General features: G+C 41.4%; 1 protein-coding gene and 1 long non-coding RNA gene across 5 annotated transcripts in view; one reads left to right on the top strand and one right to left on the bottom strand.

Annotated features, from left to right (window-relative positions):
* MYO10 (myosin X) overlaps window positions 1-27,584 on the top strand; it is a 552,927-nt gene that overhangs the window by 496,531 nt on the left and 28,812 nt on the right. For all 3 annotated transcript variants that reach the window (XM_080580154.1, XM_080580153.1, XM_080580152.1), the window contains exons 19-22: window positions 140-220; window positions 23,209-23,333; window positions 23,467-23,581; window positions 26,859-26,965. In XM_080580154.1, coding sequence (XP_080436280.1) covers window positions 140-220; window positions 23,209-23,333; window positions 23,467-23,581; window positions 26,859-26,965 — 428 coding nt within the window. The remainder of the gene's footprint in view (window positions 1-139; window positions 221-23,208; window positions 23,334-23,466; window positions 23,582-26,858; window positions 26,966-27,584) is intronic.
* The window catches only part of LOC308189764, a 55,729-nt gene continuing 31,159 nt past the window's right edge, over window positions 3,015-27,584 (bottom strand). For both annotated transcript variants that reach the window (XR_013946590.1, XR_013946591.1), the window contains 2 exons: window positions 24,425-24,523; window positions 3,015-16,161 (listed from right to left, as the gene is read on the bottom strand). This is a non-coding gene — a long non-coding RNA (uncharacterized lncRNA). The remainder of the gene's footprint in view (window positions 16,162-24,424; window positions 24,524-27,584) is intronic.

Raw genomic sequence — 27,584 nt, 5'->3', positions numbered from 1 at the left:
TGTAATTTCTGGTGTGAACCACTAGGTGTTGCAGTAGATACTTTCTGCAGTGCTAAGCTGTAAGAGCTTTTTCTGGGGTATTTTGCTTGTACAAAAAGTCCACTTGTGAAGTGCTGTCTTCTTTCTACCTGTATTTTAGGAATCACTTCATTCTTTAATGGCAACACTGAGTTCTTCAAATCCTTTTTTCGTTCGATGCATCAAACCCAATGTGCAGAAGGTAAGATTTAAAATTGCTTCTGTCTTTTCTGTGTATACCAGGCTTAATCTTTCACTGCTTGGTTGGTTGTTTACAGATGTGTGATGTAGACAGTGGCATTCTTCGCCAGCTTTGTAAAAGAATCTGCAAAGTAAAGGTACTGGGAAAGGTTTCTGATTGTTTTTTTTTCAGGCAGGCTTTGTCTCTGGGCACCTTTTCAATAGCCATTGCTCAAAACTCTCTGTGTGGCTCTAAGGATGGTTATAAAGGAAAGAGTTGTCAAATGTGCAACGTTTTATAACCTGTGAGAGCCTTTTTAGGAAAAAGATGTCAAAACTACAATGCTAGTTTTAAATCAGTAGAGGAAGTGAATGGTGGTGCATATAATGAATCAAACTTTTCTTTCAATTTATGTACAGTTCTAGGCGTAATCATGCTGGCTGTTAAGTTCTGTTACAAAATATGTTTTTAAAACAGACTTGGAAACTCAGGCTTACTGTATCAATTTGTCTTTGAGTTGCAGATAATGAAAGAAGATACCAAGACTTACTTAGATATGTTTGAGGGCTTTGTAGGAGATGGAGGTAACAGTATAGTAATTGCTGATGTTAATATTGTTAGCTGGTCCTGATATTCTGGGACTTTGTGTGTCATTTTCTGGCTTTATAGACCATTGTTCGGTATGGTCTGCATAAGTAAAAATGCAACAGGTGGAGGTACTAACAAAAATGGTTTATGGTTTTCACAATGCAAATAGCTCACTTTTCTATAAATCTGGTTTTATATACTACATTACTATTGGTTATGTAGTTAGGACAATAAAGCATCAAACCAGGCAGATTTAATTCCAGCCTTTTTGGATAGTCTGTACAGTACATCCCTGACTGTACATGCTTTCAGCTGCTGTTTTTAACTACGCTTTTGCACTGTTGCTTGCAGTATGTGAAATAACATGCAGATTGCAGGCACCTTAGTGAGAGGAACTAGCCAGTAAGCAAACGGGACCTGTTTTCTGTATTCTGAAGTCGTTGAGTACACTTTGCTTTGCAGCCACAAGGCAGCCAAAACCCCATGGGTGACAGAGCCTTTGCTGGCAGCTGTGTTCGATGAGCATGTGTGTGTAGCAACATTCTTGATCACTGAGGGAGTGCAGTTTTGAAAAGCCTGGTTTTTTTTTTCTGTTCCCATTTCTTTTCTGGAAGCCCCGCAACCCTTATAAAGCCCACCTTCTGCCACTAGAGTATAAGAAGAATTTCTGTAACTCGCATTTTTTTTTCTTGTTTGTCCATTTGCATCCAAGTCAAGCTCATCTCCGTAGTGCCAAAGTCACAAGGATTTGCCATGGTTGATGCAAGGGCTGGGTGCTTGTTGCATTTCCATAGCAAGAAAACTACTGAGTTCCCACTCCCATATTCCTTGTCATTCTCACACTCTTTTCCCACTGGAATGCTCCATCCCTGATGAATTTGGCATATGCTACTATATCTGCACATACATTTTATTAGCATTAAAACAAAGTTCTCATAGAATTAGCAGCTGTGAAAGCAGAATCTTTAAAGAATCTTGAGACAGCTTCAGTCTCAGGAAACCATGTCTAATTGTAGGTTTCTGTGCAGAAAGAAAGATTTGGAAATTCCTGTAGACAGTCCCTTTCAAAGTGTGCACAAAAATATCAATGAAAACTTACACAAAAGTGTGTGTCCTTGTTTTCCATTTGCTTTAATTTGATTGCAAGTTACCTAGTGAAGCTGTTGAATCAAATTAAAGAAATCCTATTTGAAGAACTAGATTAATGTTGTAGTAGGGAAAGGGTCATGCATTTTACTTGTAGGAGCTGGCACAGTAGAAGACCTGATGGGAAATGAGAAGGAAAACCATACATAATACTCGTGAATGGCATTTTTCACTCAAGAAGGTATTTTCAGAATGCATTTCAGGGATTCATTGTTTTAAGTTCTGTCTGCTGGGCACTGCTATCTGTTCTCTCCATCTCACAGACACAGAGATTTTTAGTGCCAGTCTTGTGTAGTTTTTGGTATTGCTCCTGCTGCAACACCTCTGCAGCGGCAGGTCTATGGGTGACATCTGGCTCTTCTGTAGCTTGGCTGGATTCTGTGGATGCACATCATGTTAGAGTTGTCTTTCATAGTTTGTCCTGTCATATGACATCTTGCTTTTTTTCAGCAAGACAAAGGAAAACAAGGTGGGTTGGTTTGCATAGCTGTGAACTGGCACAGCTCAGAGGGATGTTAGCAACACATGAACTACCAGGGATTACCACATATGTGCCTCACTGTGCAGGGCTGGATAGAAACAGAACTGCCGGAAACATTTAGATGAGATGCTGAAATGGAGAAATTAGGATGCTTTTCAGTATGTTTTCTGTCTGTAGGTTTTACTCTGTGGTGGCAGTGACATGGAATGCTAAAATGCCACCCTTCAAAAGGTATTTAATTCAAATGGTGCTTGAGAATTAACAAATGATGTGAAAGAAAGGGCCATTTTAATTGCTTTTTTTTGAAATATGCAGCATTAAAGGAGAGCTGGACCAGAAGGGCTCAGAAAAGAGAGAGCAGAAGTTGTGTTGTCAAGAGCAAACCTCTCAAACTACTCGTTACCCTCATGACTGGGTACGAATAGGTAATACATCTATCAGCAAGCATCCTCTGAAATTCTGGAGAGGAGGAGATGGTGTCTGAGAGCTATTTTACTGTAGAAGCGTGTTTGAATTCTGTAGGTGAATGAGGTTGAGCAGATGGAAGACATTCAAAGCTTTGTAAAGCAGAACATGCAGCAGACAGGACTTCCTCTGCTCTTCTAGTCATTAAAGTTTATTCATAAGAGAGATGATAATTTACAGTAATTATTTGATTTTTAATTGATCAAAAGTTTAATTTTCAAATATGTTACAATGGCAAGCAAAAACAATTCAGCACATGCAATAAACTACTAAACATTTACATATCAAAGCAGGATCTACACTCATTAGAGCAATTTCCTAAAGGGAGCACATAGAGTACATGACCTTTTGTCACAAGACATTTCAGCAAGCAGGCCTCAGACAGAAGAACAGAGGACCCATTAATCTTTGGGAGACCTCTAAACAATCAGTCTATCTGTCTTCACAGTTTCCAGTCTCTTCTGAACTGGGCATTACGTGGAAACGTTTCCATTTGGAATGCTTAATGAGTATTTTCTGCTAATGAAGGGTCTTTCTCCTTCATTCCCTTCAACTTCAATGCATCATTCAGAGCTACATATCATTTCATCCTTCTAAAATTTCACAGAAGTTTCCCTGTTTTTTTTTCTCGTGTTTCTTTTCCTGCCTCCTTTTCTATCTGATAATGATTCATCCCGTCAACCTTGCTTTTTCTGTTCTTCATCTATTCTTTCTGTGCATATTATTTGTTTGTTTTTTTTAAGTCTTTTTAAAACAAGCTACATCCACTTCGACAGCAACTCAGCTGCATGTTTCTTCAAGGTTTGCTCTTATTAATAAAAAGTTGTTAAGCCTTGGTGCTGCTCAGGAGACAGTTCAGGGTAAATCTAAGATCTGAACTTTCTGTGCGATCTCTTCCAGGGGCAGAAATTCTCCCATTGGCCAGAAGGAGCCAGCCTCTGACAGTTGGCTCAAGTGACTTCTCGAGTTCCCTTCTCTATTCAGAATTTTTCTTCAGTCTTAATGTTGGTATAATCCCTGTGGGTGGCCCCTACCTCTAGTGTTGGTGTTTTTCTCTGGGACAGCCTCATCTGTGCTGATCTATTTTAAAACTTGCGTTAGTACAGCTTGCTTCTGTAATTCCCTGCTCTTGAGACAGGTTCAGCCACTGCTGTCTTATCATGCACATAGGTAAACAGGCTCAGGTCTTACTCCAGTTTGATCCTGATGGTCAAAATCCTGGTTTCACTAGAGTTGGCATGAAATTCTTGATGTAGACGTGTTTTTTTTTTTCTTTTAGGAAATGTGTGTTGTGAGTGTGTCACCTGAACAGAATTGTTGAGCCTCTACTGACTTTGCTTTCTGTTCATTTATTGTTGGTCTTATTCCTCTGTTGCAGTGATAGTCTAGCTACTGGCAAGATGAAAGCCACCTTCTCTGAAGTGTTTGATCTCTGAAAGGGCAGTTTTTTGTCTGCAGTTATTTTATATATATTTAATCTTAAAATTTAACTAGATGAGGTAAAGAAATGAGACAAAATTAAACCTGTATTGTAAACCTACTGCAAAGCTAGGGGTTACAGGGAGAAACAGGAAAACTATTAATAGCTTTGCAATTCAAGAAAGGCTGGTACAAAAAGGTCTGTAATAGATTCTGTGAGAGTTACTGCTACTTAGGAGTCCTGTCATCATGTGTGTATTCATTCTGGGAAAATTACTATCAAGGCAGTAAGATTGCTAACAGCGCTTCTGGGGACAGAGCCACTTAAAGGGATCAAGGTAAAAGGCTATTGGCACCTGCAGTGTTCTTTGAGGCATGGGTCATTAATAGCCATGAGACACTGGAATAGCAAGCAGCATGTCCCCTAATACGAAATAAGATGCAAACCTATTTCACTTGGCGTCTGAATGAAAATTGTACTCTTAAAATAGCTCTGAATCATTACAGACATAAGTATAGCATGATAACGACCTAAACACCAATTAGAAATACAGCTCAGGAACGTGGTACAAAGGAACAATGGAAGAACAGCTTGGTCCCATCTGCAACGATGATTGTACACAGGGTGTGGAGCAGGCACAAGTTCAGTGAAGGCAGTATGTGAACTGGTTGTCAAGCTGGAATTACAGTATTGTCGTATTGAACCTTGACTCTATGAATTACTGAGTTTACCTTGTAGAGAGGTTTTTTGCAGAAACATGCATGAGGACAGAGCAACTATAATGCCAATGCAGCGAGAACAGCCCTGACATAAAACCTGAATGATGCAGGAAGGGAGGCTCTGAACTTCAAGGCTATTCTGCTAAACCTTCAGCACAGGATTGTTATCCATCTGGATAAAATATTTATTTTTAAAAGTCTTTATTTTAAAAAATCCTTAATACAGTGGTCCAGCTTCAAATTTTTATGCAAATCCTACTGCAGTTTATCTCGAGCGTGTACTTTATACACCAGCCTCAGTCCATCAGCAGACTGGCATGTAGATGTCTTTGTGGTTTTTGTTGTTTGCTTTTTTTTTTTTTTAAGAGGCTGAGCCCAGCAGTTAAAATCTAAAAAGCATTAGGCTCTAAATGGAGGCATCTTTATGGTTTACTGACTCAGTTGTAGAGCTTTGGGGTAGCACTTCTGCAGTGAAGCTGCAATGTTTGGTGGTGCTGGGAGCTGGCACATTATGAGGTAAATTTGACTGGCTGTCCATAAGAAGAAGAGAACAGAAAGCCTGGTCATTGCCCTTACAACTTCCCTGTAATACTTTGAAAGTAAAGGTAATATATGATGTGGCACAGCTACAACTGCAGGGGGTGTGTGGTACTGTCTGTAGAAAGCTATGGTCTGGTAGTATTCATTTAGAGGTGTGTAATTGCTCATGTATTAGAGATCCTTCCTGCCTATTTTAAAAAATTGTCTTTAATCTCAGTTGTTCTCAATAAATATTTGTCTTAAGAAGGCTCTCTGGCTGCCAATTACTGCTGTCATTGCTGCTGGAGGAAGCAGAGCCGCAGGCTCTGAGCACGGATCAGACTTGCCGAGGCAGTCCGGGTATGGCTCAGAGCGCTGCTGTTTGGGCTCATGCTCCTGGAGAGACCAGCCATTTCCCCAAAGCAGAGCATGTTGCCCCGCTCTCGCATCTCTTGCCACAAGTACACAGGGCCAAGTATGAACTATTTGTCCTTACTGCTTTAACTAGCTCTCATAAGGCTTTATTCTTCATCAGGAAGGCACAGTCATAAGGTATGGCACCATGCCCAGCTGATGCTGCTTAATTCAGCTACCTGGATCTTGTCGCCTTGGGTTTTGCAGAATTACATAGCTTCAAATCAAGACTTGTGGAGTATGTCCCAGCTGCATCATTTTCTGGCACATCACTTGAGTAATTAGGTCAGGCACTAGAAGACTCCTCAGGTAAAAGTGATAAAGGGAGTGGGTGTAAGGAAAGCAATGCTTGCTTGCAAAGTGCCAGCAGTAACGTTACATGTGGATCTGAACCCATGGAACAAGACTGTTCCTGCAGCGAGTCTTGTGCTGCACAGGCACTGCCCAGCTTCTCTGATGTCTTCACACAGCGTGCCAGTAATGCTGCCCGGGGTGCCCCTTTGTCCCTGTCTCAGAGCACAGCTGCTTGCTGGGCTGAAGCAGGTCATTCCTCTCTCCAGGCAGTTGCCCAGACAGGCATGTCCTTCTTCTTCATCAAGGTTTGTTGCTAACTAAGCAGGGCTGACAAGGCATCCCTTTGCTAGTGTATTAGAGTTTCTTTCAGTGACCACGTGTAAGGACTGTAAAAAGTGAGGTGTTTAAAGCTCGAGAGCTGGGATGGGTGCTACCAGAGAGGGAGCAGGCGCTGTGTTGCAAAGATGGCAACAAATCCCAGGCAGTATAGGCAAACAGACTTTTTTGAGTGTTTTGTGAAAGTGCCCAGTTGCCAGGTTCTCCAGAAAGACCATTTGGTAGGAGTCTGTCCACAGGTCATTTTCAGATCTCTGGTAAATGTGGTGGTGTCCTCGCAGGAACAGGGTGGGAGGCTGTGTGGAGAGCAGATGCTGCTTTGGGAGGAGGTGGCCCAAGCAGCGAGCTCCAGACCAATTTGGGGGGGGGGGGGGGGGGGAGCCTAGGGTTGGAGTATTTTTCGAGTGCAACACTTGCTGTGTAGTTATTCTTTCTGAGCTGATCCTTGTGATATTTAAAAGTGAGAACTTGGACTGCCGCAGCAGTTCCTCTGCCAGCAGCATAAGGTCTTACCGGTCTTACTCTGCATTTTGCACTACCTGCTGGCTTCTTTGTGTGTTTTCTGAATTCCTTTGTATGTGGTTAGGTGACATGGACAGGCATTTGCAGAATTGCAACTGCTGATCGCAAATCTGAAGTAGCTTCTTTTTATATATACCAAGCAAAGAACTTGGCTTTTCTTCCTTCTGGTGCATTGGCACCATGTATTTGAATTGCAAGCATTGTCATGCAAAATGTGTGCGTGGAAAAAGTGTGTACTTCATCAAGCTTTCAGAGTTTTCTTTTTTTAAATGCAACAACAAAAAAAAAGTCCTCCCTCATCTCTAGGTGGCAATTTAAATTCAAATCCTGTTTGCTGTGTTCTCATGGTAACTACTACAAGGGAATATGCAGAGTCCATGATAAATAGCCATCGTTAAAACTCCAAAAGCGTATCTGGGGCAGAGAGTATTGTTCTCTAGCAAAAACTTTAGCATTTGTAACTCCCTTGCTGAACTGTGTCTTAGGGCATTTTGTGCGTTTTATCTCTTAAGATTTAGGAATTTGTTGGCTGTGAAATATATTTACATTCTTGATGCTTATAAAGTGAGATTAGCCCTGCTGTCCTGTTAGTCAGGAATATCTACAGCGATTGCTGTAGAGCCAGCCCTCGCTAGGCTTGACTTCCTTTGAGTGCAGCAGGAATGAATTAAGCAAGTACAGCCAAAGATATCACATGAAAGACTTGAAATACCAGTGAGCTGAAGAAAGCCCTGGTCTCTGTGTGTGTGCATAGCTGCAACTGCTAAAGATTCAGTTTTTCACAATGGGTGAACGCTGAAGGGTGAAGAAGCCTTAAAAGGTAAGGGTCTAATTCATGCAGTTGTGTTTTTGTTTTTAATAATTTTAATCTTGCATGCTTGGAGCTGCAGTGGACTTGTAGAAAAAAGAAAAGAAAGTGCCTAGAGTTTGGCAGAGCAAGCTGTATTGGAAATGTTTCTGGTCTTGTATTTTCTTTTAAAGAGGCTAAATGCATGCAGAATCAGGTTTATGAACAAATGACTAAATTAAGGGTCTAATCATATTTTTGAACGCCAGGAGAACTTTCCTTCGAAGTGGTCTGCTTTACTAAATCATGCTCTGTTTGAAAGTTAAAGGAGTGATTGTTCGCAGAGCAGGAAAAAAGTCAGCAGAGCTGGAGCTGTGTGTGCAGAGGGGGGAAGATCTGAGCTGTGGCGATGGTCTGCTTTGTGGAGAAAGATCTTTTCTGTTGTTTAGCAATTCATGGCATAGATTCAGGAGAACCAGCTATGTAAAGTTTAGGAATGTAGTATCCCTGCACTTTATTAAGGCATAAGGCACGGCTGTAGTTTGGCTTCGATTACATTATAAAAAAGTGACAGTGGGGACAAATGCATTCGGGGGTGGGAGAGTCTAGTGAGATTATCTGCAGCACCCAGAGGTTTAAACTGCTCTTGTAGTTCTGCTGGTGAAACTTGATGGGACACATTTGAGCCAGTAATTCTTTCACTGTAGAAACACAGGAAACTGAATGTGCCTGTATATATATATATAAGTAACGTAAAGGATATTATAACATCATTGTATTTTGTCTTTGCTCTGTGTCATTTGCCTCCTTCTGCCCCCCATGAAACAAGCCCCACAGCCCAGCAAGTAATACAGCTCTGTTCTGGGATCTCCATTTTGCTCTTGTTTTCCCACTTAAAGAGCTTGCCTCTGCGAACATTAGAATTCAGCCACAGGGTAGAAAATTAAGCTAAAATTGCTTGAGAGAACCTGTTGTGAAGGGAATTGGTCTGATCCTGTGTCATTGAAGTCTATGGGAGTTTTATTCTGGTCTCAAGACGACCAACCCTAGATTTGCCTTGCAAATCTAGATGGAGGTGATATGATCTGATAAAGTGCATATGGAACTGGGAAAGGGGATTCTCATAACTCCTGACTGTTCTTCTCGTGCTGATGTTAAGATACGTCCTTCTAAACCCCAAGTGGTAACAGTGGCAGTAGGTCAAAAAGTAGGTGGTATTTTTGTTGTATGGAACATGAATTAAAGGTATTTGGTATTTCTTTTGCTAAAACTGCTTAGCTTCAAAAAGGGGAGCATTCATTTTGTTTCTCATTTGTTGTTATTTGCTTATTCAAAAAAAATGTAGTTACAACCTGTGTACCTTGCAACATAAATAGAAGCATAACAACATTGATTTTTTTTTCAATACAGCTAGATTGCTGATAGGAATTATCTGGAAGTTGTAGTATTCACAAATCTTTATCAGAGACACTCTCATAATACAAAAGTCATGTTAAGAGCGGATGGTAATGTTGAAGAGTAGACTTGGGTCAGTTCTTAAACTTTGTCTTCATATTTAACTGTATCTGTGTATGTATGTGTGGCTTTCGTTAATTTAATCAGAGTATACTGAAAACAAGCAAAGACTTCATGGGAGAAGAACTCACTGTGAAAAGTTCATGAAGTACATCTTGCAGTCACCTTGTAACATACTTCAAACATGAAACAGCTGAAAGGGCATCAAAGCATCTTAATTTTGTTGAAAACACTCAAATTGTTTTCTAGTGTTTTTAGGAAGTTGATACATCTAAGAAGCAAGGCATGTCCATTCCTAACACTGTTGTTATGTCAATGTTAGAGAAATGAGATTGCTTTTTTAGTTGTATGAAGTAGAATTTAGTTGTAAAATCCATGTTGCAGGACAACAGCTGAGTCCTACCTGCGTGATGGCAATTAGCCTAACCTACAGGAAGAGTTTGAGGTTGCTGTTGTTGGTCTGTCTCCCCCAAGCTCCTGATGCATGCTCCCTGCTCCAGCAATAAGGAGCTGGACGGCAGGACTCAAAGCTCCCTGGAGCTTTGCTGTGGAGGTGGTAGAAAGCAGAATTCTGCAGGCTCTGTGGACAGCATTAAGTTTGTTGTTTGGTCCCAAACACAGGGTAAGTGTACACTTTAGGCATCCGGTCTGCAGAGTTCCTGGTTTTCTGCACATGAGCCAAGAAGCACTTTGCACTGTGTAAATCATTCAGGCCACTGAGAAGTTTCTAGTTTTGGCTGCCACCTTGGATTGTCTCACACACCTGTGAGCATTACACAATGTTTGGTGTAGAAAAAGCAAGTTTGTTGCTGAACTTAAGTGCTGTGCTATATTTTCAGAGCTGACATGATGAGATCTATAATGGCATTTTCAAAACTTACTCTCTGTGGACCTGGAAATCTTAAACATTAGGTACGTAGTAACTAGGGGATTTGGTTGGTCTCAAACTTTTTATAATCAAGCAAAGATAAAGTAGATGAATTACGAGAATATATCCACTTTCAGAAAGCCAGATAAATGCCAAACTTTTTGTGACACCAGCTTTCTCAAATGAATGGCTGCCCCAGATTCAGCATGAAAAGGACCAGTATATCTGCCTACAGTTTGCCAGCCACACAACTTGTGCATATTTAGACAAAAAGAGATGGTGTCCAGCCTCAGAGCTACACTATCATTAACTAAGTAGTCTTTCATAGGCAGAAATGATGACGTTTGCTGAAAGTGGCCTAGCACTTAAGTTAGCATCACAGAAGTAGTTAATGTAATCAAATCATTCACAGAGCAAACAAAATCTTGTTTAGGAAAGCTGATTCTATCTTCAGTGTCTCTTTCTGACTCAAACATGTAAGGGTTCTGTTTTGTTGTATACTTAGCGCCAGTGTATAAATTTCTCAGAGAAGAAATTGCTGTTCAGCCATCCAAAATTGCTGTTTCCCTGTGACCACTGGCGTGCTCAACCTAGAGCATCTCAAGATCAGCCAAGTTCTTAAAGGGCATATACATCTCATTGGCTTCAGTGAGCATGTCTGAATGCTTTGCTTAAGTTATTCATGCTGCTTTGGGTGTGCTGGTCAGCACATAATGGAGTACCTGGAGCTTTGGAAAAAAAAAGTGAGGCATATGTACAGCTCTCTTACAATAGTGTACCCAGACTGACATTGCAAGTCATCTGTGCAAAGAAGCAATATCTGTTGCTCCAGTGAAGTGCAGTCCACAATGCTCTCCAGTCCCAGGAAAACGTAGGTTGGGTATGCCAGCAGTGAAAATGCATCTTACCAGTCATGGTTTCTCATGATTGTGTCTTCCAGATTTTCTGATCATGGTGAACAGGGATAGAGGAAAATACACTTCTGGGGGGCAGAAAGAGGCACGTTCTTATTTAAATGTGACACAGCAGATTGTAAAACCATAAATAAGGGCAGAGCTTTTTTCCACAGGATCTTCTTTAAAAAAAAAAAAAAAAAAAAAAAGGATGGAGTCAACTAAGCATGTGCTTCATGTAACTACGAAAAGATGGAACTTGCCTTAGAGAAACAAAGGGCCATTGATCAGTGTCCCTGAATGTAAATTCTGCATGCTTCATGGAGATGAACAGTGGCATCCCAGTTAAATCACTGAGGTGGTGGTTGAAGGTTAAATTAATTAGGCACTGATGTCATTTTATCATCTGTTATAATTCATTCTCTATGTGTATGTGTATCTATATATTTATACTTATACTATATCTATATAAATACATATTTATATAGATACACACGTGCAGTTAGATCACTTAATAGCTGTATTAATTGTTTTTTTAAATGGCATATTGGTGTTAAGGGAGAATTCTTGCCATCTATTTTGGGTAACTCTGGATCATGCAAATACTGCAAAGTCAATCGACTCTGTAGTTAGCTCTTATTTCACAAGCTACACGGGAACTGGAACAAACAAGTAAGTTGGTGCAACTTCTTTTTGTGAGAGAAAAATATACGGTCACTTTGTTTGCAAGTGTTAGCGTTTGCCAGTATGTTATCTATAGCAATGAAATCACAGTGTTCTTTTTGTTTGTTTTTGGTCTGCCAAGTGAAATTATTAGCAGTGCTGGTAGGAAGTGTGGGTAGCTAGCTGCTGCTGCTCTAGCCAAGCTTCTGCCGCTGATGTTGACTCATCTGTTCCTTCAGCCTGGACACTGCAGTAGCACAGCTAGCTGTGATCTGCATGGGGGGGAATATAGAGGGAAAGAGGTCCTCCACCCTTTGTTTAGATAGTATATCAAGAAATCAGTAAAGAGGCTTTTTGTTTGGCTTAGGGTGGAAATTGCAGAACTAACAGAAAAAAAACTAATTTGATTTTGATGTGGTTCTCTCAAACATCAAAGAAGTCATGTAGGAGACTTTCCAACTCTTAATTAAAGAGGGGGGGATCTGTTGCATTTTAACAAAGGAGTCCAAGGAGAACAAATGCATTGCCTTTTTCTGTGATATGCACATACAGAAGAACAAACAACTGTCTTCATTTTCTGTTCTTCCCCTGCAAACACGCGCACAGATGTATGCGCATTTCAGTTGGCCTTGGTATCTGGTGTTCTAGCTGGTTGTAGATTTGCAGAGCAAGCCCTGAATGCATAATGTAAGAATGTGTAGAGATAGAAGAGCAGCAAGAATGAAGGACCAAATCCTAAGAAAAATGCCAAAGTTAGACTGATGCTATCTGAGACGTGCTGAGATAAAAGAAGCGGTAGTATTTAACATACTGATTATACGGGACTAAGCTGGGTCATTTATCCAGGCCATCATGCAACTCTTGTCAGCCATATAGATGTCTGTGCTGATCATGGGGATCCTCATGACTTTCTTCTGTAAGCTTGATTGTCCTCCTGCACGCTAACACCGTATCTGAATGTAAGTATCTGAAAGATCTGAAATGCCCTCTTACAGGTTTTAGAACGTAAAGCAGCCCCTGGATGTCCTGGGCACCCCCAGACTGAACAACGAAGTCCTTGGTAGTGATGTGAAATAGCAAGTTTTATGTGGTGGTGGAAGGGGTAACTTCGGCATGGAGAGCTGTGCAAGCCTGCAGCTGCTGTGGGCTGAGCACGGGGGTCCCAGGGGGCCGAGGAGCGCTTGTGCCTCGGGAGCACTGGGTCATGGCACTGCTGCAGCCAGCAGCAAGAGCTGGGGCCATGCGGTGAATGGAGCCCTGTGCCTTTGCCGGGATGGGAATAATCTGCCCTTTCAGTGCTGCCCGACCTCTGGTTTCCCAGCAACTCGAAGCTGCGCGGCAGAATATTTTGCAGCGTTCCTAATTTACACATATCAGATATTGGCCGGGATTGAAGCCTGGCTAATTTCCCATTACAACTTTCCAACAAAAGGCTTGATACATGAAGAAGAAGAGAGAGGACTCCTTAGGAGATAACTCCTTTAATTCAGATCTTTTCCTCGATACAGGAATTGCACTGGAAAGTTGACTTTCATGAGAAAGCAGCACATCTGCGCGTTATATCGTCTGCGTGCTCTATAGGCTTCTCTGTGGTCTGGTGAGAGAACAAACTGTGTGTAGGAGCGAAATGCATCAGAGAAAAAGAAACTGCTTGTGGCTGCAGTATTGAAAAAGGGGTGCGATCAAGTGCTAACTTCCTAACATTGCTTGAGTCCGTTTTTTGATTTTCAACTAGGAAGTTGCTGGCCTTCATGGACATGCAACAAGCACATACGCTCCACATTTAATTAAAAATAACTCAGTTTTTTATTAGTTTTAAACTTTACAGTTTTCAGAAGTGTGATTCCTGATTGTTGTAAGATTTTTTCCTTTTTTTAAAGGTTGGAGTTGATGATGTGAAGGATTTTTTTGTTACTTGCTGCCAAATGCGTGAAGGGTTTGTAATGACTTAATCTAAGCTAGTCCACAGTGCTGCAGCCTGTCTTAGACAGTCAGCCAAACTTCCCTTGTTGGACTGTCAAATACTTGCATAAGAAATGAACCTGCTCCCTGCCAAGATGAAGCTTGTGTCTGGGAAGCGCAGTTCTGGATTACAATGAGCACTGTGGGTCAGGAGCTGGGTGTCTCCTTCCTATCCTCGATGCAAAGTCCGTGTTTGGGAATTCCCATACCAAAGGTTATAGAAGCCAGCACTAAGCTTTTTAAATAAATAAATTAGCATTTTTTCCACAAATAGAGTGTTGAAAGGGGACCACTGAGATCATTTAGTTGAACCAGCTGCATGGCAAACTGTAGGGAAAATAGCACCTGCTGGAAGAAGGAAGTCCGGCATTTTCTTGAAGGGTCTAGTTCTAGTGGTCTTAGAGGGTCCCACCATCAGGAGTAAGCTATTCCAGTTAACACAGTCGGGGGGGGAAGTAATGCCTTTTAGTTTAAATATGTCTTCTGTTGAGTTTCATGCTCTTTATGTCTTTATCTGCTACATTTTAGAAACTGTTGTTGAAGGTAAACTTTTACTTTAGCTACTTACAGATTATCATCAAGGCCTTGCAGATTTCTCACTGATGAGCTTCTCAAGGCTCTTATTGAAGTCCCTTGCTGCTTTTTTTCAGTCTGATCTTTGTTCTCATGGCTCCTCTCTAAATGCTTTCCAGTTTAGCATCTTCCTTTATTGCACTTCAGATTTGGATGCAATATTTCAGTCGCAGTCACACAGCTGAGGAACACAGGTTAGCCCACAAATCACTAAACTGATTTCTTAAATACCAGAGAGCTTTTAGCATTCTCTTAAGAGCAATGCCCCAAAACAGAAGACTTAAGTCCTAAATGGCATTCAGGTGCGTGGTCCTAAAGGAAGAGAGTGTGACCAGATCAAGAGAAAGTGTCAGGTTGGTGCCCTGGGACTCAAACTCAGATTATTATGATTTGGATTTACAGTTCCTCTGCTGCTCTCCTTGTGCTTCGTGAGCTGGTGTCTTTGTCCTCCTGTGAGTGCAATGTTAGCTCCTTCCACCCACGTGTAGCCAGTAAGCTCTTGTGGCTGGAAGTGAAGTTATTCCCAGCCATTTCTACCTCTTTCTTTCTACTTACTTGCAATAGAGAAGAGGAGATAATATCCCTGTATCTTCTCCCTTCCTATGGAGCTGCAGCCTGTATAAAAGGCTTGCTTAGTTTTGTGTCACCCAGGGAAAGCAAGGGGAATTGCAACAGTGGTGACAAAAGTCATCTGCAGTACTATTTCAGGATGCTTAACGCAGTACCACTGCTGAAGTAATACTGTGTTAGCATTTTAGTGAGAACTAGCTACTTGGAAGGTTTCACAGACTAAAGTGTGAGATTACTTGTAGTAACGCTACAGTAGACATAAAAAAGTAGACAGGATTAGGTTCTTACAGGGATAGTTACAAGAAATGGTTTACACCTATGTCAGACTTTGGCCATGTAAGATGAAATTCATCTTAGTAACAGGTTCTCAAGTATTTTTGTCCTAATTTTCTACCCTTCATAAACCTTCGGATCTTTCAAGAATAAAAGCATGACACTAAACACCATTATCTGTGCCACGTAGGCAAGAAAAAATCCCATTATAGTAACGATCCTAAAATAGGATTTACTGCTTTTAGATACAGAAATGGACTTACGGTCAGCCTGCCAATAAGCTGTCAAGTTAAAAAAAAAAAAAAAAAAAAAGTCATAGTTGAAAAGTCTGCTGTAAATGACTAAAAGTATGGTGAAAAAAATGAAAACAAAACATGGGTGGAATCCTTGTCTGTGTAAGTTATCTAGAGTCACCACTGACCTGGAGGGTCAGGATTTCACCATGTGCAGTTGGTTTGTATGCAGGCTTAGCAGACATGGAGCAGTGTATGTATGGCACAGGCATGTGACATTGTTCTCTTAACCATTGTAATGAACAATGGTGACACTGGTGTTGGCTGTCCTGACGCGCGGTTGGTAAGGAAGGACAGCTGTCCTTGCAATTAGTACCTCACAGTGTGTTTCTTCATGGTATGTCTGTAGCTATCAGGCAGCCTGATTGATTCTCTTCAGGAGAGGCCTGCTGACCGATCACAATGTGGGAAGAATGAGGCCAGATTTGGGTTTAGTCTGCACAGGTTGGAGGTTTTAATTAGGACGACCTCAGTTGAAATGGCAATGGATTACTCACAGGTGGAGAAGGAGGGTCCATGAAAAGTTCCAGCTGGGGACTCTGCTGTGAGTTGCACCTTCTGGTGCTACCCTGGGACTCTGCCAGAGCTGCTCCAAATCTGAAATCCCTCTTTTTCCAAATGCTCTTTAATCGTCTGTTTCACATGGATGGTCCTGCAGTCACTGTTTGGGGACAAATGGCTGTGAGACCTGCTGTGCATTTCAATGGACTCTCTAAATAATGTATTCAAGTAACAAAGGCTCACTTCAGCAAAAAACTTAGCCTGAGCAGAGAAGGCTCTAAACATGCTCAGATAATTTAGGCTTAAATACTGGAGATTTCTGTGCCTTTAACAATCTGTTCCTGTTCCATGAAGTTTTAATTAGTGTGTAAGAAATTATACACTGTCATTCTGAGGAGGTTGCATTTCTCTAGGTTTTTATATCACCACTAGTTAGAGAAGTAGACAAATCCTGTCTTCAGATACCTTTAGAAAGGAAGGTTCACAAAGAGGCTGTTGTTTGTTTACTCAGGATAGCATTTAGTTCATATGAAACACCCAAAAAGAAAATTTCTCTGAAATGCAAGACTACAGGGACACCGACTAGCAAACTCATTTAAATAGCTCCACGATTGTGAGTTTGACTGTTGTTGATTAAAGTAAAAAATCACAGCAAGCCAGTCAGAATCATTTGAGCATCCTTCCCCCAGTTATGAAGCTAGTTCCAATTCTTATCTACAGACAAGCAAGCAAGACCTGAAATGTGACATCTTTGTCAATGGACCTAGCTCAGTAGTGTTCCTGACCCAGCTGAAATTGTTAAACTCTAGTACAAAGGGTCAATGTGGAAATACCAACTGCTGTATAGCTCTTAAATGGCTGCTTTCTTTAAAATTACCTTGAGACGTTCTTGCTTATTAAGTAAGCTGAATGACAGGCAGAGGATAAATACAAAACCATTTTTACATTAATTTATTAAGTCTACTCCTTTGACTGTTTTGGTGCAGTGGAAGAACTCTAAGATTACCATGTTCTTTCTATGCAGTATTATTTTTAACACTGGCATCTCTAACCTGCAGCATGAGAGCGACTAAATTCTGCAGTTTGTCACTTATCTGAGCTGTTCAGGGTTGGGAGAAAAATCATGCAGGTCAGATGCAGTATTTGGAACTGCAGAGAAGATCAGCTAATCGTGTGAATGCTTGCTGTTAGTAAATGTAGTACTTTCATGTTCAGACCTGTAGAGATTATATAAATGAGGCAGCATATCATTATTGAGTTAGCAGTGAAATCCAACCTGGAGTTTGCAGGAGAACTTTTTGAGGCATAAGTGTTGATTTAATATATGTATGCTCTTTTTCTGTCAAGTTACCACCAGCAGTGTTAGTATTTTTTTAAAGGATTTTTGTTTTTTTGGGGGGGTCATGTGAATGAAAACCTGAGAGAATTTTGGACATGCAAAATACCGTTATTTTATGTTTATCCAAATACTGCTTGGCTTTCTGCTGCCATGAAGCGGAAATATGGAATAAACTTTTTAGCTTTGACATATTCTTTGTTTTTTATCCTCCTGTACTTTCATGGTGTTTGTCTGTGTAGACACACATACTCTGGGATAATGAGGAAACATCTTCAAAAACAAAGCCAGCGTCAAACTTGCTACTTTTTTTTTTTTTTTACCTGAATCTCTTCCAGTTACAGTTAGTTGCATGCTTGACAAGACCACAGAGGGTTTCTTTTCTTAATCTTTCTCTGAAATGTGCATGGTCTTAGATCTGTGGGATTGATGCTCCACTTCCTTGGAGAGGACATGCAGGTTTTCATGCTCATTCTGTTCTAAGGGTAGCAGTTCTGGGGTTGAAACCCTGTTGAAGAGGCAGACACTATCAAAGTTGATGGTGCAAGGAGCTGAACAGTGGGTGGCTGGAGGAGCAGGGGTAGAGAGGTGAGACGGTTTGTGCGAGGTAAGACGGTGACCAACATGGATGGCACTACAGTGCCCTTGAATTCAAGGGCTCTTGAATGACAGCGAGAGTGCACTAGACCCTGTCCATATCCTGTCTTTGCGATGTGTTTTCCTATTGAGACTGCAGCTGTTTCCTTTTCACTTCTTTCACGTTGTTGGACTGAATCGTTGGCATGAGTAGAGGCTGCCAAGTAGTGTGTGTGGATAAGAATCACTAAGCGTCACGTGGTTTAAAAAAAACAAACAACGAGAATACAGAAATTTTCCTATCAGTTCAGCCAGATTATGTATTACAAGTTAACTTATTCACGTTTCAAATCCATTTGGGAGAAAAGCCTGGCATTAGTTTTGACTCGAGGAGTTGCTGATGGAGATCAGTGGACCGTGGGGAACTGTTTCAGAAAGATCTGGTTTAGTAAGTCCCCCTGTGCAAGCAGGGGTTACTTTATTTCTGAAAAAAAGATACCAATGCACTTTGGGATGCAAAAACCCACTACAAGGCAGGGGAAGACTGACCTCTTTTTAATTCATGCTGCTTTTTTTCCAGAGTTAAATTGCCAAGACTTCATTCTAGGAGTGAAGGAGAACAGATTTAAAGAAGTATGACTGTGAGAAAAGTTACTGTTTTTTTAAATAGAAAGTTACTTTTTCACATCCTTGTATCTGTTGTTCATCTTTTCCATCTCTGTACATACCATCCTACTTAAATTGCCATAGTGAGATCTATAAGCAAGGCACTGTTTTTTTTTTTTTTCTCCTGATCTCTCTATGAAGTTCCTCCTGCCTAAATAAAATCGTGAGACTGTACATAATCTGTCATTATTGTGGCTGTGCTCTTCTGAGGCAGCTAGGAGTTCTGGGATGAAAAAGGATGTCTGACTGGTGAAAGTCAATTATCCTCTTTGTCTGAATGGAGCAAACGATCTGCAGTTTTGTGTGTGTGGTATTTGCTTGGGGCCTCCACTTACGGTGCTGTCCAGGGAAAAGGGATGTTCTTCTTCCCAACCTCAGTCAGACTGTAATCTAAGGAATGATTTTATAATGAAAATTATGCGTAGGTGTTAGATGTCTATCCTAGTGGCTTCTTTTAATTGTGATTTTAGGCAGAAGCTTTGCCCTTTAGGAGGCTCACAGCATATCAGAGCAATCATTTAGCAGCTTAAGGAGCCACAGTCTCGCCAGCACAGACTCCAGGTCACATTAAAGCCTTGGCTTTAGTGCTGTCTGGCCCAAATTCAGGGGAGATGTTTGGATGCTGGAAATGATGCATTACAAGTTGTACTGTGAAAGAGTGCACTGAAAAAAAGAAAAAAAAAGAAAACAGAAAAAAACACCAACAAAACAAAAGCAAAACCCAAAACACCTTTATCAGGCAGAACAGTTCTGACTTGCAGCTATCAAAGTATAAGAAATTCCACGTAGATGTTGCTCAGTGCCTGAATGTGGCTGTGATGCATATGAGTCCGTAGACTTTGTCTGGCAATTTTGTGTGTCAGAGGGGTTTAGTGGTAAAAGTGAAATGTTTATGTTCCTCCCATGGGCAGGGACACCTCCCACCAGACCAGGTTGCCCAGCCTGGCCTTGAACACTTCCAGGGATGGGGCATCTGCAGCTTCTCTGGGCAACCTTTTCTAGTGCCTCACCACCTCTGGGTGAAGAATTTCCTCCTAAATTCTTCCTAATATCCAATCTAAACCTACCCTCTTTCAGTTTAAAGCCATTACTGCTTGTCGCTACAGTCCCTGACAAAGAATCCCTCCCCAGCTGTCCTGTAGGCCCCCTTTAGGTACTGAAAGGCTACTGTAAGGTCTCCCCGAAGATAGATGAAATATCCTTTGCATGGATATTTTATGCTGTTCTACACTTAACACCGTTGTGGCTGTTCTGAGCACAGTTCAAGTGGAGGTGGTCATTGCTCTCCATCTTGGAAGTTGTCTACAGTGGCATATGTATAGCCCTTGTGCACTGGTTCAGTAAACGCTTATGCAATTGATTTTTAAGTACGAGGAGCCCTGCTGACTGGACGTTGTGCCTAAGGTTATCCCTGCCTGTAAGCATTTATATGACTGAGGCTGAAATGCCCCGTGTCCATAATGTAAAACTACCTGATGTGAAATGTATCACCAAGTCATAAGGTGCTGAATGCTGAGGTATGGTGCACAGGACTGCATTTGTTATTTCTTCTGGTTGTTTTCATAAGACATGGGAAACCATGGATGCATTCAAGTGTTTTGGGTTTTGGCTCCCTCCCTGCCTGCTGCCTGGCTGCAGCTCTCCTTGTTGCTGAGGACTGAAGAGTTTCTGGGATGGCCCAGTCAAAAACCCCCAGGTGATGGGAGCTCTGTCTCTTCTGGTTCTTCATATTGAGAAGGGTAGGATAGAGTCCATCAAATCTCTTACCACTGCCCCCAGAGTTACTCAGAGCAGCCAGATTTGTTACTGGTGTAATTCCGGTGATAAACCAGGGCAGGATTTGACCCTCCAATTTAACAGTCTCGTGTCTTGGAGTGATTAAAAATAATTAGTAATGGGAAGTGAAGGAAATTCACGGATGTAAATAAAATTGCATTGGTCTTTGTGTTGCTTTGCTGATACCACATTAACATCTATTGCAGTGTTCTGAGTTTCTGCTTAAAAATCCAAGCTTTTGAAGTTGGGTGAAACTGACAATCTCAGCTTTTGGTGACAAAAGGCTGTTTCTAACTTCTGTAGTTGCAGGAAAAAAAGTCTTGAAAATGTTTCTTCCCTTGTGAATCAAAACATGGCTAAAAATGAAAAGTTTTTTTGTTCTTAAAAAAAAAAGTAATGATCATTCAAACCGGCCTTGTGGATGACTTCTGATTTGTTAAGTGCCTGGGGCTGGTATTAAAAGGATTAGGTAGTGGAGCAGCCAGCTGGCTCTGAGCAGGAGGTGCTCCCTCAGGGAGGGAGAGATGTCCATCTGTCCGTCCGCAGTGTCACTCCTGGGCTTTGGTGTATCCTCTCCCATTCTCCCATCTAAACACGCTGTCCTGACCGCAAGTCTGGCGGGGAATGCTGCCCTTTGAGCCAACACGTGTAGGAGTAGAAGGACCTCATCGCAGCCTACAGCTTCCTCATGAGGGGGAGTGGAGGGGCAGGTGCCGATCTGTTCTCTTTAGTAACCAGTGATAGGACCTGCGGGAATGGAGTCAAGCTGCAACAGGGGAGGTTCAGGCTAGACAGACATCAGGAAGAGGTTCTGCACTGAGAGGGTGGTCACGCACTGGAACAGGCTCCCCAGGGACCTAGTCACGGCACCAAGCCTGTCAGAGTTTAAGAAGCGTTTGGACTGTGCTCTTAGTCATGTGGTCTGAATTTTTGGGTAGACCTGTGTGGTGCCAGGAGTTGGACTCGATGATCGTTGTGGGTCACTGCCAACTCGGGATATTCTATGGTTCTGTGACAGAACCCTTAACCCAACAGCAGCTGTTGTGGCGCAGTGGATGCAGCTCCTGAGCCTCCCTGGGATGCCACGCGCCCATCTCACTGGGCATGAGCAGCTGGTGGTGGCTGAATTTCTACATAGCCCCCATCCACCTGCTAAGGCTGGATCAGGTCCTGCAGCCATGCAGCGCTGATAACCTGAAGCAGGGCAGGGCTCACCACTGGGACCAGCCACTTTAAAAAAATAAATAAATAAAATTGTTTTCATTTTTTGTTTAGTGCTATTGACTGTGGAGGAGGGTTCAGGCTGTAGTATGAATTTCAGTCCCTGTGCCAAAGGAAGGGGTCAAAAAATTTTGCTGTGTGTGGAACAGTGAGGGCTAAGGAAGCCTTCTCCCTCATGGCTCTGTGACAGCTCTGTGCAGAAGGGCTGTTGCATATACAGAGAAGTTGCCTCTCACTGCTCCAGAGAAGAAACTAATGAAGAATTGTAATGCTTTATTTTAGACATTCTGCCTTTTAAAGGAAGGGTTTAAAAGCTAATGTATCAATATTTTTGAAGCTAGCAAATGAGTTATCATCACTAGTAGGGAGTTTTTTTGTTTTATGCATTAACAGATGAAAAAAAGTTTAGACAGCTGTTTTTAATTAACTTTTGAGTCTGCTTTCATGAAATTACTTCTGATAAGTTCAAATTTGGGGGAGTCATTTATTTGCCAGGTTGAACAAGAAGCACGATTAAAGACAGTTTATAAATGACAGGAGAGTCCTCTGATTTACAGTTGCTCAGGGCTTGATCTTGCTCTCATTTCTATCAGCTGCAGAACTTTGAGTGTGAGCCACTTCAGTTTTTATATAAACCAGCTATGAGATCCTGCCTTCCAAACTTTCAATTGCAAAATACCAAAGACTGCCCTCTAATTCTGCAAATGACTGTGGGAGGATAAACTGGTGTGTTTGAGTGGACTTCCAGCTGGTGAATTTCGAGTGCGTTTACCTGTGGTGTTATTTCAGTGACAGGACTGTCAGCATTTTGCAGGGTGGTGATTAGCACTGTCCTTAGTAGCTTTGTGTGGCATTGGCTGACACTGGCTTATCTCAAGACCTGGTAGTAGAAGCACAGGTGACTTGGAGGCTTCAGAGATGAAACTGGAGGACTCCTAGGAGCAGGAACACAACTGACCAGTATTCACTGGTTTTCATGATGGGGTGGCTAGGGTTATCTATTTTCTAAATGGAAAATGGTTCCAAATGGCATGCAAACTAATAGACACTTAGAGAAGTTTTTTTTTATATTTACAGATGAAAACATCTCTGATGTTCAGAATAGAAACTCCTTGACATACAGCTTGTTTAAGGTTTGAGGTGTTACTGTCAACAGTAGATGAAGTGTCACTACATTAAAAATTAAATCTTTTCTGACTTTATGGTTTTGTTTTTTAAAACTATCACAGCACTATAATAGTGTATCTTCGATATTTGGAATTGTCTATAGGGACTGTAAGTTCAGTTGCTAAAGAAACAAAATAATTGAGCTTTGCACTGTCAGCTGGTCTGTGGTTCTTACCATCATTTTGTCCTGCATTGTAGTGGTTAGTTTCATATGAGAAATGGAAAGAGATAGTTGATTGGATTATAGGGATGTACATGTTTTATCTATGGAAATTGTTATGAATTTACCCTTTTATTTTCAGATATATTTTCATATGTTCTGAGCTGCTAATGTGCTTAAGACATTCTGTAGCCAGTTTTTAGCCTTTGTACATGTTAGATTCATATATTTTTCCCTGTGTTTATTTCCCCTGACATCTCTAACCATTGCTATTAAAATCTTTATTTTGAACTTGCTTGTTTTAGATGCCAGACCAGTTTGATCAGACTGTGGTGCTTAACCAGCTGCGTTATTCTGGGATGTTGGAGACCGTCAGGATTCGGAGGGCTGGCTTCCCAGTCCGAAGGCCCTTTCAAGACTTTTATAAAAGGTAAACACAATGACTTGTGTACTTCAGATGTGAGTCATGATGAGGAATAAAGTGAAAATCTAATATTAAAAAATAAAAGGTAAAAATAGAACTTTTCTCTTAAATGAAGTAATAAATACTTTTTGATTGCCAGGTATAAAGTCCTCATGAGAAACTTAACTCTGCCTGAAGATTTAAATGAGAAATGTGCTGTCCTACTTCGTCTGTATGACAACACAAGTACTGAATGGCAGCTTGGAAAAAATAAGGTAAAATAATCTGACTGCTACAGTAGCTTTTGCTTTTACAAAGTCGAGGGGATGGGATTTAGACTGCACAGCTGCAGAAGTGTAGTTGTAATGTTAATTACCTTTGGGCTTAGAGGAAGCTGAGCATGTCTATTGATGCTCTTGAAACCCCTATAGTAACAACTCAGAGTTGTGCTAAGGAATTTGCTGTCCGAAGCACTTAAACGTACTGCTGATTTCACTGATGGCGAAAGAGTCCACTTGGATTTTACACCAATGCTCAAGAGCATGAGCACTGGCGAGGATCACGGCAGAAAACACGGTTGCTGGACTTTGTCGTTCTCAGAAGTACCCACCCTGTGAGGCAGTACTCTGTTCTGCAAGGCAGTTCTCTGTTCATTCCAGTAAATCCACCTGTCTGGCACCTGCTCAGTTGGGGAAATCACGGAGAGGAATTGTAGCCAGTGTTGGTGTGGCAGAGTTGAACTCTACATCCATTTGCCATCCTAGTCTAAGAGTCTTTTTCAGAGGTACATGAGACCCCAATATGTGCCCTTCCAGACAACCTGAACTTTGCACCATTTTTTTCTTCCAAAAGAATTTCAAATGGTGTTTATTAAAAGAGTGGAATTTTACTTTGAGTGACAAAAGAGTCCAGGCATTTCTGCATGCTCGTTTTGCAAGTTTGATCTTGGACAACAGCTGTATGCAGAGCTTCTATCTGTCTTGCAAATTAGTATTCTTGGACTTAACAAATGATATAAAAGTATTGCATGTTCAGGAGAAGGTTCCCCACTGCAAGATCTGAGATTTCCTAAATACTAAAATTGCATCGTGCAAAGGACTACAGAGTGGATTACAAACCTCAGGTCATCACTGCCAATGATCCTTCCTGCCAGGCTTCTGCAGATTGCGTGCTTTCTTTTTCTCTAACTCCAGTCACCTCTCCAAGGGCTTCCATAGCTGAGAGAAAGGATACAAATCAAGAAATAAAGTTAGCTGAATTATATACTACTCTTGCAGTTTTCCTGTCAATTGTTAAATACAATTATGAAAAAGCTTTCACATTACCATGAGGTAGCAAAAATATTTTATGAAATCCAAATGATTTCTGTGTGAAGTGCCATTCCTCCTCATACTCTTCTCCCCAGAACTGCATGGCTTTGAAGAGTTTCCTGTGTTTCTTTGCACACCTAAGGTGTCTCAGAGATGGTATTGGAAAATTTGATTAAATCATTTTGAAGTTAAAACAGAAATGAGACGTGAAACCTGAGTTTTTCTGATTGCAACTGGAGTCATTTTTCATGCCATTTTTGTAGACCAGGGCTTGCAAATAATACAGTGATGATGATCAAACACAGAGCTAGGTGTTGGTTCCCCTTATTCTTTCAGATGCAGTATACTAATAGTATTTATGCACAGGCCCTGGACACAGCTTTAGCGTCTTAGCAAAATAACATTTATAAGAACCCCAAATTGTTTTCACCAACTGCTCAGCAGGAACCAGAGCTCTGTTGTAACCTCCCTTACTGGGGCCTGGGATAATTGCCCCCAAGAGCTGCATGTGCATTTTTAAGAGTCTTCATAAATAGCTTATTGTAGAAGAGAACAAGGGGGCATTGGTTTCAGACTGAGTATAGTATGGGGCACTATGTTATTTAAAAGGAGTAGTAACAACATTGCAATGATTCAGCTCCAGTGTGAAATTTTCTTGTTTTTTACATCTCAAGCTGCAGTGCACCTGCTCAGGAAAATGCATTAGCCTGTGCATAATATGTGCTTAATGTCTATTTTGGTTCAGGAAGTAGCTGAATGCCTTTCTGAATGAGAATTTCAGTACGTTTTTAAAGCCAGTGTGTGCAAAGCAAAGGAAAGATCGCCCACTGAGTAAAAGAAAAGGCTTTTTATGTCACAGCTTATTTAATATATGAGCAAAAACCTTATATATAAAAAGCCACCCAGTGCAGCTCAGATAGTGGAACTCTGGGACTTTCTATGGGACTTGTTATGTTCTTAGTGTTGGTTAATTTGTGGCAAAATCTAACAGCATTCAAAACTCAGAATCGTGCTTTTCATCAGTATTTCTGCTGCTTTTGCTTCGATGATGGGCTTTTGTCTCCCTAAACTACCTTTTTCCCACTTGAACATCTCCAAAAGTCCACACTTTTTTTTTTTTTCTCTTCCAAGAAAGAAGAAAAACACTTCAAGGAAGTGGTCCTGCTTTTAGCTCTCTTGTAGTAGCAGAGCCCACGCTGTCCGTGCAATTTCCTTGTTGCCACACTCTGATGTGTAGCCTGGCTCTGATCCTAAGTAACCAAAGTATCACTGAGCAAAGTATCCCAGCTACTCACGTCTCTTACCCTGCAGAATGCCAGGCTGTTGCCACTATAGGTGATACCACAAGATTTATCCTTCATTATGTAAAAGCTGAGAAGACCTAGAAGAAGCACTGGCAGCAGTTAGCTCACCACTTGTTGAGTGTACAGTAAAGGACAGACATCAAGGTATATGGAAGAAGTAACCACATCCGCAGTGCCTCTGCTTTGCTGGAGAAGCAGTTCATTTCATTTAAGGCAAAATTAGCTGGATTAGCTAAATGCATTTCAATGCTGTATGCTAACGTTGCCTCTAAGAGCCCATGCCATAGAGACAAACTTTCCTTCAGCCTTTCTAGCCTCTGCTCACAGTTACCTGTGCGTTAGCACTGAGCAGTCGAGGTGAATGATTCAGGTTTCTCAGCCCTGCCAGAGACAGGATGGCTTGTGGAATGGACAGGTGGTACGCTGTAGGAGAACTTAGCAGAATTTCTTCCCAGATCTATCTGCACAGATAGTCTGCCGTCACACTTAACTGAGACACCCATGCCTATGTACACTTCCAGCTCCTGCCAGCCAGGGCTTTAGTCAGAGGAGGGGTGTTGTATCTGCTGGAGGAACTGCAGTGATATTGTGCTGGGGATGGGCTGGTGTTTCCCGAGCTGCTTACGAAGCTCAGCTGAGAGCTTGGGCAGCTGTCTGTCTGCAGGATGCTGGATGGCTGTGATGGATGTCTGGCCCCAGCAGATATTAAAATGCCTGTTATGGTGCTCAGGCTTTTCCTACTGAAATCCATAGTCAGAGGATCATCTGCAGGCATTTTAAGAGAAATATGTTTTGTTTTTCTTTTCTATTAAGGAAATGTATCATTTGACTCTGAATACAAAGCTCAGGCCTGCTGCTCAGAATGACGTTGGCAGCACCCTGGCTGTCCTTTATATGTGAAATTATCAGCAAGTTAAGCCAGAAGTTTTCTTGTGTAGGTTTTCCTCCGTGAGTCCTTGGAACACAAGTTAGAGAAACAGAGAGAGGTGGAAGTCACCAAAGCAGCAATGATTATCCGAGCACACATCTTGGGTTACACAGCCCGGTAAGTGACTAGAAGAGAATATCAATACTTGAACCTTGGTATGAATGGGGGAAGAGGGGGGGGAGGAGGTAGATAAATAAATACCTTGGGTACAATTCTTAACCTTTCACAGAGGTCTGGCATCCAAATACTGTACGTGGCTTTTGAAAACACCATCTGGTATCTTTACCAGACCCATGAATAAAACAAAAAGGTGTTTGAGTCATCTTGATGTAATGAATAGGACAGAATGGAAGGTTGGAGGTCAGCCATCCATGTAATGGCATCATGGTATGAGATAACGTAGTAGGAAATCTAGCAGGATGGCACCTAATGGGGCTACCCCAAATTAAATTACCAGATGAGATGCAGATTTATCTCTGCTTTTTCATGTTGAGAAAAGAGAGGGCAAATAAAACTAGTCAGTTTGGTTCTTAAAGAACCATGACATTAGGTAACTGATTAATGTTTCATTTGTTTACTTGGCATCCTGCATTATGTATTAGGTGGAGTTCCTGATCCCATCTGTTTATTCCTCTGCTTTTTCTACAAATCAGTTGAGGATAGTTTAAGGAAACTTGTTTACATAACGAGGTATTTTCTCCTCATGTGTAGAATTAGTCCTGTCCCTTATATTCTG

Source organism: Anser brachyrhynchus (assembly GCF_964034855.1).
Source record: "Anser brachyrhynchus genome assembly, chromosome: 2".
NCBI lineage: Eukaryota > Metazoa > Chordata > Aves > Anseriformes > Anatidae > Anser > Anser brachyrhynchus.
Note: the sequence above shows the minus strand (reverse complement) of the source record. Positions and strands in the feature narration are given on the sequence as shown.